The 14,603-nt window shown below is 40.9% G+C and overlaps 2 protein-coding genes and 1 long non-coding RNA gene across 4 annotated transcripts in view; 2 read left to right on the top strand and 1 right to left on the bottom strand.

Moving 5' to 3' along the window:
- Positions 1–316: 316 nt before the first annotated feature.
- Positions 317–7,339, top strand: PEX26 (peroxisomal biogenesis factor 26). Of its 2 annotated transcripts, none has more exons than XM_085324183.1 (5): positions 317–583; positions 1,038–1,178; positions 1,684–1,997; positions 3,468–3,614; positions 4,437–7,339. In XM_085324183.1, exons 1-5 carry the CDS (start codon positions 387–389, stop codon positions 4,571–4,573), a joined length of 936 nt encoding a protein of 311 aa, XP_085180309.1. In that variant the 5' UTR covers positions 317–386; the 3' UTR covers positions 4,574–7,339. The 2 variants fall into 2 exon arrangements, with proteins under 2 accessions (XP_085180309.1, XP_085180311.1); XM_085324185.1 differs by having other exon boundaries at positions 4,406–7,339.
- A 45-nt stretch (positions 7,340–7,384) lies between these two features.
- Positions 7,385–14,603, top strand: part of TUBA8 (tubulin alpha 8) — a 22,529-nt gene continuing 15,310 nt past the window's right edge. Inside the window, exons 1-3 of the mRNA XM_085324186.1 lie at positions 7,385–8,344; positions 12,957–13,170; positions 13,947–14,095. Of these exons, the coding sequence (XP_085180312.1) occupies positions 8,342–8,344; positions 12,957–13,170; positions 13,947–14,095 (366 nt within the window). The 5' untranslated portion in view covers positions 7,385–8,341. The remainder of the gene's footprint in view (positions 8,345–12,956; positions 13,171–13,946; positions 14,096–14,603) is intronic.
- Positions 11,305–14,603, bottom strand: part of LOC146584794 (uncharacterized) — a 13,001-nt gene continuing 9,702 nt past the window's right edge. Inside the window, exons 2-3 of the long non-coding RNA XR_014898143.1 lie at positions 12,933–13,161; positions 11,305–11,651 (exon numbers count right to left, since the gene is read on the bottom strand). This is a non-coding gene — a long non-coding RNA (uncharacterized LOC146584794). The remainder of the gene's footprint in view (positions 11,652–12,932; positions 13,162–14,603) is intronic.

Below are 14,603 nucleotides of genomic sequence, written 5' to 3'. Positions count from 1 at the left end.
CCCCAGGTTGCTCTCTAACCGCCCCCAGTTTGCGTTAGAATACCCCTGTCCCACAAGGCCGCGGCTCCGGGGGAGGATCGGGCCGCCGTGTGTGGGTGTGTGTGTCGGGGCACGGCACGGCCGCTCCGAGGAGCCCCGCGCTGCCGCCTCCGGTCGCCTCACAGCCGCGGACTACAGCTCCCGTGGCCGCGCGGGGCGGGAAGATGGCGGCAGGGGCGGGGAAAATGGCGGCCGTGAGGGGGCGGGAAGGTGGCGGCAGGGGCGGGGAAAATGGCGGCCGTGAGGGGGCGGGAAGGTGGCGGCAGGGGCGGTGCCTCCGCAGCCGTGAGGAGCGCGGCGGCAGTGAGGTTACCGCGGCCGCAGGCGGCGGTGAGGGGCGCACCGCCATGAGGAGCGAGCCGGCGGCGGCGGCGCCGCTGCGCAGCAGCGAGCCCCTCGCCGGGCCGCCGGTGCCGGCCCGGGCGGCCTGGCTGCTGGAGGAGGCGACGGACCTGCTGGTGCTGCACCGCGACTTCGCCGCCGCCCTGGAGCGGTGCGAGGCCGGCTGCGACAGCCTGGGCCCCGCCGCGGCCGCCGCCGGGAGGTGGGGGCCGTCCGGCTCGCGTTGTTTTWGTTAGGGCTTCGGAGCGGGCGCAATAACCTGTTTCCTGGCGTAGCAGCCGGTCACCTGTACTAGCAGTAATGGTGGCGGCGGCCCGTGGTGTGCTTTTTAATAGCTAGATAATTAGCAGAAGGGGGAACTTGTCGTTAAAAAAAAATAGCGATCATTTAAAGCTTGGCTTGCTTTGGCTGCTGTTTGATAACAACCCATCTGCATTTACTTATTTCACTAGAAAGACTTTGTGCTTGCTTGAGKGGTGAGATGTGTGCCTGGAAACCTCCCTTTCTTGGGCCTGGATGATTTAAGAGGGAGGACAAGGAAAGTGCTGTCAGAGACTAACAGGTCGCCTAGGCAAGGATGTAGCTCACTGGGGAAGGTGCAAGGGGAGACCTGGCTATGAGAAGCGCTCATTCAGGTGTCCGTCTCTYGTTTTCAGCTCTGCAGAAGTGAAATGCTCCCTCTGCGTTGTGGGGATTCAGGCCCTGGCGGAGATGAACCGGTGGCGGGAAGTGCTGTCTTGGGTACTGCAGTACTATCACGTCCCCGAGCATCTGCCTCCGAAAATTCTGGAGCTGTGGTGAGTTTCTCTCTGTGGCTGCCAGGTACACATTGCTTACAATAGTTAGGATTAGTAATAGGCCATCCTAGAATAGYGTATGATATTTTCACTTTGCACACTGTAGACGGGGATGAAAGTGGAACCTGGGACAAGCATGATGTTGAGAAGAAAAGCAAATTTAAAACAGCTGAATTAGTTTCTGTTGCAGACCCTTTTGTTCCCTGAGTGCTTACTCAGGTGCTAGCCACCCTGAGCCTGCTGAGATGCTGCCTTTGGAGCATCTGGACCTGCGTGTGCCTGAGCATGCCCGCTGGCCAGCAGACTGCTTTAGGGTGATAAGGAACAAAAAGGGTGACTCAGAGTAACATCCGTGGCTACTGCCCATCGGAAATCTGTCTTCCTTTGTCTAGAGTGTAGACCTTGACACCTGCCGTGATGATAGCTGCTTGTGAGTCATAACTGTCAGTCATCTCAAATATTACAAAATACTACATCTTTCTAAATTATCCTTCTTGTGTTCTAGTATCCTGTTATATAGCAGAGTGAGAGAGCCGCAGATCATGCTGGAGGTTGGCAGTAGCTGGCTGAGAGACATAACCAATAAGAGCCTTCCTGAGTATGGTTCATTGCTGGAGCTCTATCTGTTGCGTGTTTTGCTTCCCCTGGGCCAGTTTGAGGGGGCAGAAGAGCTTGTACGGGGCTGCGATGTTTTTGACAGTGCACAACAGCTAGCACTTCTCAAGACCATTTGTGAAAGCCAATGTCAGTGGACTCGACAGGAAGAGATGCACTCAACTGCWGAAGAGCAGCAGAACATCGTAAGAGAGACAGTTCTGGGTAGGCTTTCCCTCATTGTTTGTGCTTTTCCCTTTTTTTTTAGTTTTTATTTTTTCTCCTAAGTTTTACAAATCTAAGTATCGGTAAGTACTGTGAAAATTGAAAACAGAAACAGAACACAGTATATGATTTATGTTAGTTTAAATTGAACTATGGACTGTCTGTTGCCTTCCTTATAATCTGTGATAGTCCATCCCAGAACTTCAACATATGCCCTAGACCTATCAGTGAGACAGCTTCCCCAAGTACTTGGGACTTCGCAGTGTGTACAGACAGCAAACTGTCATTGTCATGCCAAGAAGGGAAAAAAGTTCTAAGAGTAAAAGCTGCTCACAGGCCATTTGTTTGTTGTAGCGCTCTCCTACTGTCCGAAGTAGAGGGGCTATAGTTTGATGCATCAAAGTTGTTGGGGTATTGTCTGTAAATCCTTAAAGATTTGTTCTGCACTCTGTGTGTGATTCTGCTTAGTTCTTAGCCTGGTTGTCGGTGGCTATTGCATTGAGGGTAGTCCATCCTATGCGGACACAGCGTGGAAACAGTTTTCACATCTTGTTGCTGTGCAACGTCAGATTCTGACCATTGGCTTAGGGAGGAAATAGCGTATCGTGTTACCAACCGTGACACTTCTCTTCTTCCCCACCCCCAACTCTGGCTGTATAGTGTAGAGTGGTGTTTCCTTTTACCAGTGAGATGACAATCTGATCACCTTGTGGAACACTTCCTTAAATGAGTTAGTAGCATTCATTCAAACAGCTGGGTGTTATAAGGCCCATGATATCTGGCTCTAACAGATCTATAGTACTAGCTAACCAGCATTGTTAGGTCCCTTACTAGCAAAGTGTAGCAAGTAGTAACTGTGTATTAATAATAATGTCAGGACATACTAGCTATGAGGTAGTCACAGAAGGATTGGAAAATAACACAGAAGGCAATGAAAGACTTGCTGATCCCTGTGCTGACAGTTACAGAGGGGATTTAGTCTCCACCAATGTCAGAAGATGAGAATTATTTTCAAACTTCTGAAACATTTATTTTGAAATGTATTAAAGTACAAACAGGTAACTAAAATTAACAAGTGCATCCTTTAGGGGTACGTGTTGTTGGATCTGTGTAGTTTTTGCTTCTTTTCCATTAATGGTTAAGCCCATGTAGAGCAAGTCATGCATGGCATTTAGAGTACTACTTATCCTCGAGAACTGTAAATCATTTGAAGTTGTCCCATAGTAGAGGTGTTTGTACTGCTACGGTATAAGTTCGTATCATCTTAAACTAAATGCCCACAAAAGAGCTAATGAATTGTACCCTAAAATTGTATTGTTTCTCTTTGTTTCATATAAAAGAGACTCATGCGATCAAACTAAGCTGTGTCTGTCTATAGTTAGGTGAGATGGATGGCACCTCTACTGACTATTCTAAGTGATTTTTTTCATTCAGTTTTGCCTTAACAGCCTTTTTGTTCTTGTGTTCTAGGTGCTCTGTCCCAAAAGCTCTTGACCGTGTTGAGATTGTTCCGTAGAGCACTGAGGTCCATGTCAAGCCATTTCTATTTAATTCCTTACAAAAAGATGCTCTTGGCTGCTTTTCTGCTATATCTGGTGGTTGTGAGATTAGACCCAGGTACTGGATTTAGATTTCTTATTTTTTTCTAATCCATTATGGCTACAGAGAAGAAATTAATGATTGCTTTTGATAGATCTGGTCTTTGTAAATGTATTGTCTTTGGAAGACACAAAAGAACTGGGTGTCTAGGAACTTATTTTTTAGRCTTATTTCTAATTTTTCCATCTGGAGTCTGTGTAAAAAGATGTAACTCACCAAAAGCAGTTGTCTGTAAACAGTTATCTCATTTTCAGCTTTTTTCAACAAAAAGGGTGCAGACTGTTAGAGCCTGGCTGAGCTGTCCTAGACCCAACCTCTGTCTCAGTCAGCTTCAGGTGTTACAAGGTGAATGCCTTCTGGAAGAGTGATCGCCTTCTGGGGCTGTCTTGTCAGGAAAGCAGAGAGTTGCCCAGGGTAGCAACATATTCATGAGTTTGTTCTGCTTGTGCTGGACTCTCACAAGTAATGCCTGTGCTGTCACTGAAGAGTGGGCTGGTCCCATGATGTGGGTGGCTCCTGGGGAGCAGAGGGGATGTGTGTCCCCCTTGTCTAAAGATACCCCTTTTACTGGGTGGTAGATGTTCTATTGCTGTTTCACAAATAATCCATTGGAAAATACTGAAGAAAGCTTGCTAGGAATGGGAGCAGTGGCTGAGATGAAGGCCCAAGTAGTGAACTGAACAGGAGGAAATAAACACCTAGCCTTCCATTAACGCTGGTTGGGATTAGTCCTTTTTTTTAATGTTTAGTGTATCTTAGCTTTCTGTCTTATAATGAAAAGCTCTTTTGCTTTTTGTTTTGTWCTGCAGCTTCTCCCACATCACTGCCGTTTCTTTACAGACTGGTCCACCTCTTCCGACAGGTTTGGGCAGCTGTATCTTCTCCAGTCCGCAGGCCTCTGGTTCAAGACTAAGTGGTTAACCTCACAGTACATGGGGTTTTTTTTATGCTGCTGCAGGAGTGTCAGCTTGTCTTGAGGACTTCATTGGGCTCTTCAAGGACTGTTGAGATCAGTGTCCCTGTTGAGATGGCTACTTGTGAACTCCTGTGTGATGACGTCTTCCTTTCTTCAGACAGGGAACTGTTGTATGAATTCTGAAACCATGCCAAGTATTCCCCACCCACACATGCTTTGCTTGGCTCTGCAGTATCATACTATCAAATAGTTGGTTAAAACTACTCCCTTAACCTAGAACTGAATAAGAAGCCCTTTAAAATAGTTTGCTTTGGATATACCTCCTCAGTGAGAGTTGTGTAGCTAGCTGTGAGCTAGGCTCACTGACATGTTTTGGAAGAAGGCTCCATCCTTGCAAATGTTGGGCAGTTCTCTGAACAAGGGAAGTAGCATTCTTGGAGGCAGGACCGTAAAATATGATAAAGTACCAAGTAATTAGGGGAAAACACTGTTTTGTCAGAAAAGCCCAGTTCCTGCCACATGGGATTTGGGACATGCATGTGGAAATAGAAAATGGAACCTTGTTGCCTCTTGAAAGTTATAGTTTCTCTTGATTGATACCTCCTCATATAGGCATTCTTGATCTTAGTTGTATCTAAGCCAGAAAATGAAGGTAGTGGGACACCAAGACTTGTCCTGCACTTACTGTTCCAAAATGCATATTACAGCACTTTGTGGTTGCCTAATGCCTAAAAATTTTTTAGGAGCATGTGGTGCTAAGGAAATAGATTCTATATATACATATATATATATGTATATATATAAACTATATTCCATATTATTGTCTAGACTCTGCCTGAGTTCTAAAATACGACTTTAGTAAACAGTTGAAGTTGTTGCATTGTTTTACTCTGTTTCCCTATGTTTTGCTATGTTTATTTAGATGTCAGAAAGCCTCCATATGTCTAGAATACTGCCTGCACCATACCTACAGTCTTGATTTAGATGAAAGCCATTTATCAACGCTACTGTCACTTAGAGGAAAAGTTTTGAATAGATAGAAGGATATTTCCCAAACCTTCCCCAAAGCTGTGGCAAGAAAACTGTCTTTGCAGAATCCTTTGATTTGTCACCAGATTGACCCCATCAGGCTACTGATTAGGATTCCTAGGGGCAAAGGCTGGAGGTTTAGACATTTCATTTCTCCTCAAACTATCCACCTATCATATCGGTACAAGGGAGAGAGCACTTCACTTACCTTTTTAAACACTGTTTCTACTGAAGCAAGTTGTATGTATAGTGGAGAAAACAAGTTGGCAGCAAGGAGCCTTTGTGGCAAATGTAGTCAGCTATCCCAGCAGCTGTGCCAAGAAGAGTCAGACTGGTAACAGCCAAAACTACAAAGTAAGCCCTTTTTGGTAGGCTCCATCCAACACACTAAACTTGTGGTAAGTAGCCAATATAGATCCCAGTACAGTTTCTTACAACAGTAGTCCTCTTCAGATTGTTCCCTTTTCCCTAGCAGTAATTCCCTAGCAAAAATTTTACATGGAGGTGGTGGTTACTTCTCTAAAAGGATAGCAGAGTTGATATCTTCAAGCTGTGTGCTGTATTGCTTTGCTGTCTGTCAGACCACTTTGAAAAGAGTCTGCATTTGAATTGCTAAAAATGAATCCATGTCTAGTTCTTCTTGAAGTATCCCAATAGAGAGAAATACTCCAGTAGTACCGTGAGATAAACTGGGGCAAGTCATTTATGAAAGTAGAATGCAGTAATGACCTTGCTTAGTTGTCTCATAATAAAAACTAAGACTTTACAGCAGGATAAATAGCACATAATGCTTCATCCTCACTATATTTAAAAAAATATTTCTTGTGTGCCCTGTGCATATAGGGAATATACTGATGTTGCTCTGTGAATTTTGTCACAGCTGTCAGTGTTCCAGCTTGTGTCCAACACTTGATGGAAAATGGATGGCATCAAACACATAGGGGCTCTCTCCAGATTTGAGCTCTTCCAATAATGACTATGATGTATCTACTGGCCCCCTGTTTTACAGGACCTAACTCTAAATACTTTGTAAAGCAGTTAATGAAATATCAAAGTTCCCTGTAAAGGAAGGCCAAATCTTAACCAATACTTGACTGTTTGGGTAGCAACAACTTGTTTGCTCTAGTTTTCTATTCATGTTTTTAGTTAGACAGCACAGTTGTATTTGTAGAGTTGGGACCAGTGGTATGTAGAGACCATATGTTAAGTTTAGAATCCTGTTAAATGTCATAGGTGTTAATTTCCTGGGACATTGATTAAAATCAGATTGAATGTATGATTTGGCAACCTCCATTTTTTTTCACTACTACTGATTTTGCATTTGTGTTGTATTTAATTCATCATGAAAGGGAAAGAAGGCAGAAACAAGATACCTCTTTTTCAATTAATACTAAAAATGCAATATTTATTTTTTCACAATAAAAATGACTACTGATTTACCTCGTCATAGAGGTGCTTATTTGTGCTGTGATTAAGTATATTAAAATTCTCACATTTAATGTATTGATACTTCACAATTTTCAGATCACTTCTGGAAATGTCATTATCTGTCCTAATCGTACGAACATACTTGAATTAAGTAGAGGAGTTATTCATTGTGAATAACTGCCTGACTAGATCTAATGAAGTGATCATGCTGGTATTTACATTTTAGACATACATTAAGAAAATGCTTAATACCTTCCATGAAAGATGCAGGATTTTTTTTTTGTTTTTATTTTTTTAATAATGTAAGTGCCTGGGTGTACTTTTGGATGGCCAAGATCAGTATTATCAAGAATAAAATATTTGTTATTTATTTCTAGTTGTATTTTTCTCTGAATTTTCACTTCATTGTGTGAAAAAGATGTAGTAGCCATATGTTGTTCTAAGGGAATCATACCATTTAATATTTGCCAGGGAGAGAGTGTGTGCATGTGCTATGTATATGTGAACTTTCTGCTAGGTATCTCCAGATATAAGAGCAAATGATGGTTCTGTTTTTTGCTTTGCCACCTTCTTACTGGATGCAAAAAACTTATATTGCCCCATACTCTATGCAGGTGAAGAGTTGAAGAATAGTCATCTATAATTGGCAGAACAGACCTGACAAAGATAAGGCCTGACTAACAGAAAGATGAGGTTTATTGCCTTAGCATTAGGAGGCAAGAAGCTAATTAGTGTACTTTGTCCAAAGATGATCAAGTAGTCAGCCAAGTGGAATTCTTTGTCATCCAACCTGACTCATTTCAGTAGGTAAAACTTGGGCAAGTTAAACAACTCTGTTCACTGTCACTGTTAAAACTTGATCATCAACACTGTTTCAGAAGGTGACATCATTTTAAAATTGTGTCTTTGTGACAAGGATGAGCAAGGATAAACAATCTTCTACACTTAAATGAACTATCAGTAGCATATTCATCAGTTAAGAGAGTTGTAGGAAACCAGTTGTTATTTGTCAAGGCACTCCATATATGTTAAAAGTTCTGGTTACAAATAATGGTTGCAAGCTGTTTATAACCAGGTTTAGTATGATGAATTAACTGGGAAGACTTGCTTAAGAACAAACTTGGGGCTGGGGCTTGTGTTTGTTTGAAGGCAGCCTGATGATGTAATGGGTGAGTAGTGAGATGGGAAGGTTGCCTGGGGGAGATTGTGACCTCCCCTGCCTGCTCTGTGATGCTGCAGGGCCCCGGCCAGCAAGGGATGAATGCCCTGCCTCCTTCCACCAGGCTGCTTAGAGCAAAACAGCAGAAGAAACATCAGTAACTAAAGCTGCTGCTTCAAATCAAGACGGGAAGTGAGCACCACAGGAGACACCATGGTAAGAAAACGCATCAGTATTTCATGAAATGATGAACAATGTGTTTAGCCTTTTGTTTCCACCCACTCTGGTCAGCATCTGAGTGAAGGTGGGAAAGTTGAAGTGACTTTTTTGCTTCAGTGTTAGGACTATTACTAGGTGAATGGGACTAGAGATGAATGTTAATGATCTGTGGTCTTCCTAGGCCATTGCAGTTCTCTAAATTCATGTCTTGGATAACATAAACTGGGGAACTTTATTCTGTGATTCCTACTATGTTCCAAGATTTTGTAATTGACTGGCTGGTGAATCTTACCAAAAGCCTTTCAAGTGTAATTAAAAAAACCAAATCTCTTCTCATGAGGTTAGTAAATACTGAGAACAAAAGTCAGTGCTGTTTCCCATCCAATCTCTCCTCACATACACAGATGCAAGCAGTTCTAGGACTTTGCTTGTATTTATGTCGATATTCTTTGGTGTAGATAGACAAGTTGGCCCATACCAATTTCATTAATAAACAGTAGTGCTTTAGCTTATTACATTTCCTAGAGTCTTTAAATGGCTTCCAGATTTCTGCAGATCTGTGGCTGTTGAAAGGAAGAGGTGTTTTTTTTTTTTTTTTTCTGTTCTTGCTTAACTTTATGAAGAATATAAATAACCCAAAGTTGAAAGTGTAGCTCTGCTACACTGTGTTCCATCCCTGCAGAGGAGAGGAAGACGATATCAGCTGGAGGGACTGATCCTTCTCACTCAAAAGTTTATATTAAAAAGAATAACGGGCTGTACAGTCACATTTTTCAACTGATATTCAAACTTCATATTTATTTTTGTTGTTATTTTTAAGGAACAATACCTCCAGTAAATGCAGATTTATAAAATAGYACTATAATGAAATAATTGCATATTGTAAAGTGACTATGATAAAGTGTATTTGTGTTCACATAAATTTTTGTTTCCTTATCACTTCTTGCAGAGTCCTAATGTCAAATTAATATTTGGATAGTGCTCCCAGTTTGAAAACTGACTTCCATCTGACAATGAAAAGGCTGTTTTCCTAAATTGTGCAGTCACTTTTAAGAACCTTTTAAGTAGAAAGTCATCACTTTAAAATTAACTAGATTTTTTTCTAAGTAAAAGATTTGGAATATTGGTAGAAAAGTTGCATGTGTGATTAATTTTTCAGAAGTGGTTAGTGACTGCTGAGATTAAGTACCTAAGAAGCCTGCCTCTCTTTCTTTTTAAGAAAGGGCTGAATGCCTAGTTTTGGAACACTGAGCTGTGTAAGGTGTCCTAAATTAGAGACTCAAAACACAGAGACAACTAAATGATCAATTCCTTAGTCTAAGAAGATATGAATACCATCTCCCCGTTTAAGTCTGCTTCGAAGGGGTCTGCAGTGTGAGTTCTGACACTGGGCTCCTCGTGATCATCAGTGGTTTGTGTCAGAAGCCCATGACCTCACTGCTAGGTCATGAAATGGGAAGAAAGGATCACAAAGAGCAAGTGAGTTCAGAGCACACACAGGGTGGCTGTATGAAACAGCGATATAGAGGCATCCTCAGGGGAGTGCCAAGTGAAGCAGAGGAATTGAAGATGAATTTTGTGCTTTTTTTTTTTTTTCTTCTTCTGCTTGGCATCTGCTACTCCTGTCTCTATTTCTGTAGCACAGAATCAGCAAATGTAATGCAATTATGTGAAACTCCTGGTGGCTGCTGTTTCAAAAAATAATCCAAAGTTTATTTTTCTTGATTGACTTTAAGGGGGTCACTATCTCTTCATATTTTTTTAGTCCTGTGTTCAAGTCTCACTGTACAAGTCTACTTTGCACAGTACTGCCAAATGTAATGGAAACATGAAACAGGTGTTTAGGTAGCTTAGGTACTCTGCAAAGGTCCTTTTACACAGTATAAAGTCTCCACTCAAAAATTAAAATTGGATGCCTGTACAGATGGAGCAACCCCTTTCTCGACTACAGACTGAAAAGCAAATCTCAAATCCTCTGATTCAAAATCTGCTAAAACAAAACAGAAATCCATCTCTTCAGTAATTATAGCAGCATAGCTCCTTCTCTATGGAAATGTATCTGCTTACAATTCACATTGGCATATGAAGTTTCCTTCTAAAATCAAGATAGAAAAAAAGAATCCTTACCAATCAATTTCCTGCCATTTATTTCCTCTCCACTCCCTTCTACTCTGAGCAATTTTATTTTTAATGTCCACTAATACAACTCTGCTCTTGAGATCACTTTCTATCACATGCACATTTTTCAACATTTACCTGGGTAAGGGTAGTACCCATGTGGACTAATGAACCATATATTTCAAATAACATAGACATTTAAAGCTTCAGTGTGGCTGAAGCTTAAAGTAAGTTGTAATTAATGTCCCTTCTAACTCTAACATCAGGTTTTGTATCACCCCAACCTCAATACAGGTGGTAGGCTACCTGTGATCCAGACTTATTAAAGACAGTGAGATAAGAATTTAAAGTGGAATTGAGATTTAAATATTCTCTGGGATTCTACTGATATTTCTTCTGTCAGATTTTGTCATGCTGTACCTGGCTAGGGGGCTGGGCGGGGAAGAATGGCCATCAATGCTGGGCAGCTTCATATCAGGGGAGATCACCAGAGAGAGCTGGACCAACTAGTAGAATTTGAATATTCAGGAGAAAGGAAGCTGACTAGGGAGAGACAAGTCGAGCTGCTATTTTTATGGGACAGATAGTATAATGGAAAAAAAAAAAAAAAAAAAGCTTCCATTCAGAAAACAGCTTCTGCCTTCACCTAACTAGATAAGGTTTTCTTCTTGATGAATGAAGAAGAATATTCAAACTTTGGCAAGCTACAAAAAAAAATCCTTAATCTTCTTTGAGTTTTACTACATCCCTTCCCCCCTCCCCCCCCCCAAAAAAAACAAACCCCAGAAAATCCACATACAGTATCATTTTAATATAAATGAAATGGGCTGTATTTGCTTCCACTTACCCATGTAGTTTTGGAAAACTCAGGGCATGATTAAGAGGATTTATGAAATCCAGTCCATCTTTTGTTTCACTGTCTTCAGGTATCAGGTAGAATCCAATTTTGATGGAACCCTGAGACATTCAGTTTGGCTTGGAATTAGGGAATGGGCACCCAAGTACTATATTCAGGCACTCTGTACTGTGGAGGGGATGAGGGATTAAGAATCCTCTTTGACTGTTCCGCAAGTTCATAAACTGGAATCCTTAGGATTGTATGGTGTGCAGATCTGAGCATTTCCATATCTGCCTGGTCTGGTGGGCTACAGTGGATTTATCGAGATTATATCTAGATAGGAAATTTCTAAAGGAAAAGAATTGGGGAGTGTGTGTTCATTTTTGAGGCAACAAATGTTGCTTACAGGTTACAGTAGACTATTGTATTAGCCTCTTGATAAATAAATCAAGTCCAATATGTGCAGCTACATTTGTGTTAAATTCATTTTAAGGAAAGGATGATCTATATCATATGCAGAAAAAGAAAGATGAGGTTGGAGCTTATTTCTTCTTTTTGAATCGAAGCTACATTTTATATACTTTAAATACAGTATGCATTTAAACACTGTATTAATGGCTTTTTCATACTAGCTTATGAGCATTAAGGTTAAGAGCAAAGAAATGTGGACGTTTTCATGGATATTCGCCAAGATTGGATAGGAATCACCTGCCAAAAATGTCATATTCAAAAATACTGTGTCTAGCAATGGTGTTTTTGAGAGAACCCTTTACATTCACAGTACCTGAGAGCCTGCATAACAACTTAGAGAAGGAGAAACATTTATTTTTCTTTTAGAATGTGATATTTTATTTTGTATTTCAGATTTCTCGCAATAGCCTATGTGTATGACATAGTAATATACATTTTAGAAACTGGCTATTGACTGAACAGTAATGGCTACAAAAGTGTATGTATGAGAATGATTTCTCAGGATATTAATTTAATTTAACATATGAAGAGTATCGACTTCTCTTGAGTATCAAGTTAACTCTTCACATGTTTAAATTGAATTAAAATGCCTGGAGAATGGACTGAAGCAATCAATGGTTGATATTAAATTAGGTACTAGGTACTTTAATTCTAGTTACTTTACCTTAATTTGTACAAACCTGTTTTCCACCTTTCCAGCTCACATCTTCAAAAGAAGATTAAGAGATCAGAAGATAATTAATTCCTTCTGTTTTATCTATAGATCAGTAAGGCAGCATAGTTGTATTTTGTCCCAAGTAAATGGACTTAGCTCATAGTCCTTAGCTGGGATCTCTTGTAGTTCATTTTGTGTACCTATGCACAGTTTTTCTGTCCATATGAGTTTACATGCGCTACAGAACATGTACTTGCCGTACATATGTGTAGGTATGGCTGCAAATTTCTAATTGTTGTGATTATCATTTCTTGCTACACAAAGCAAAACACATTCATGTTCCTATTCGTAAATAAGTATAGAATATTTTCTATTAATCTAGTCATGAAAAATTGTGTACATTTTTTGTCTTGTATTCAGATAAAAAAGAAAAAAACCCAGTGGCTGATTTGGGTTTTCAGATGAGATCAGCTTATAGACTCAAGATATTCACTGGTTCTTACCTTTTTCCCCATCTCCCCCTTTAGCGTGAGTGCATCTCTGTTCATGTTGGTCAAGCTGGAGTTCAAATTGGCAACGCATGTTGGGAACTCTTCTGTCTGGAACATGGCATTCAGCCAGACGGCACCTTCAGGGACCAGCCCAGCGATGACGACTCTTTTGCCACATTTTTCAGAGAGACAAGCACTAGAAAATACGTGCCACGGGCTATTATGGTGGACCTGGAACAAACTGTAGTAGGTTAGTATAGAACTACTCTTGGAAGATGCAAATGAATTAACTCTTCTGGGTGCCCGTATTCAGATCACTGAGCAGGTCATCACTTTAAGGATGATTCCAATGTCCAAGTAAAACTTGAATATTTGAAGTTTGTAGTATCAGGTATTACTAAAAGCTCTGTTATTATCCATGAGAAGATGAAAACTGATTACACCGTGTCATTGGGGCTATATCTAACAATGAATAAAATCAGAGGTTTACCATTCTTAAGCCCCCTCCCCTCACTGGTTATGAGTACAATTTACCTTTCTCCATGAGAATTATTACCTTCTGATATTTTTCTGTTGATAACTGATGGAAAATGCTTTCCTTTCAGATCTGATACAGGAGCATGAAGAATCAGATAACAAGAGTGTTCATAGAGATTTTTTGGGGGAAAACCACCATTTTACTCTTGCAAATCTCTTCCAGTCATTCTCCTGAAGGTTCTGATGGATTTCATCTGATCAATATAAAGAGGTGTTTTCTCACAGCATGGCACAACCCTCATTTGAAAAATGAACTAACCTGTATAACAGAGCAACTTAAGAGAAGCATCTTGGAGCAGCAGCTGCTTTTTTTTTTTTTTTTTCTCAGAACTGGAAACATCTCAGATATCCCTTAGCTTTGTACTCAGCTTCTCAACACTTGGATCTTCCATGCTATTTCTGCCAACACAGAATGCTGTGCTTTAGCAATTGGATTTGCTAACACTATCAGCCATGTGAAATATCTTATGCTTCTTTTCTTTTGTTCAGATGAAGTACGGACTGGCACCTACCGGCAGCTTTTCCATCCAGAACAGCTGATCACTGGAAAGGAAGATGCAGCAAATAACTATGCCCGTGGCCACTACTCCATTGGAAAAGACAAAATTGACATGGCATTAGATCGTATACGCAAACTGGTATGTACTACTACTTTGGAAGCAAGACTTTAGATGAGTGGTAGGGGAAATAAAACACCACATATGTGTTTTGGTAGCGACTCGTTTTGCTTTTACTATTGTTATTGGCTCAGAACAGGGAAACACAGATCCTGAGTGTCTTAAGACTGTAAGATTTAAATGAAAACTTCAAATATTGCTGTGGCATTATTATTTAAAGAGAAATCTAGTATCACTCTAAAGAATAACCTGAGATTTATAGGGAAAAGAGAGACAGTGAGAATGTTCTGGGAAAACTGCTGATGCAGTATGTACCCTGTGTGAGTGTTGCTGTTTCTATCTCAAGGTGGAATTCAAAGATATATTCACTTACTCTTTCATTCTTGTTGTTGTTTTTTCAGGCCGATGCCTGCTCAGGGCTACAGGGATTTCTGATTTTCCACAGCTTTGGTGGGGGGACTGGTTCTGGCTTTACCTCCTTACTGATGGAACGCCTCTCCCTGGACTATGGAAAGAAGTCCAAGTTAGA

Source organism: Rhea americana, unplaced genomic scaffold (assembly GCF_003343005.1).
Source record: "Rhea americana isolate MKP2758 unplaced genomic scaffold, rheAme1 scaffold_9, whole genome shotgun sequence".
Lineage (NCBI taxonomy): Eukaryota > Metazoa > Chordata > Aves > Rheiformes > Rheidae > Rhea > Rhea americana.
This window is presented reverse-complemented; position numbering and strand designations above follow the sequence as displayed.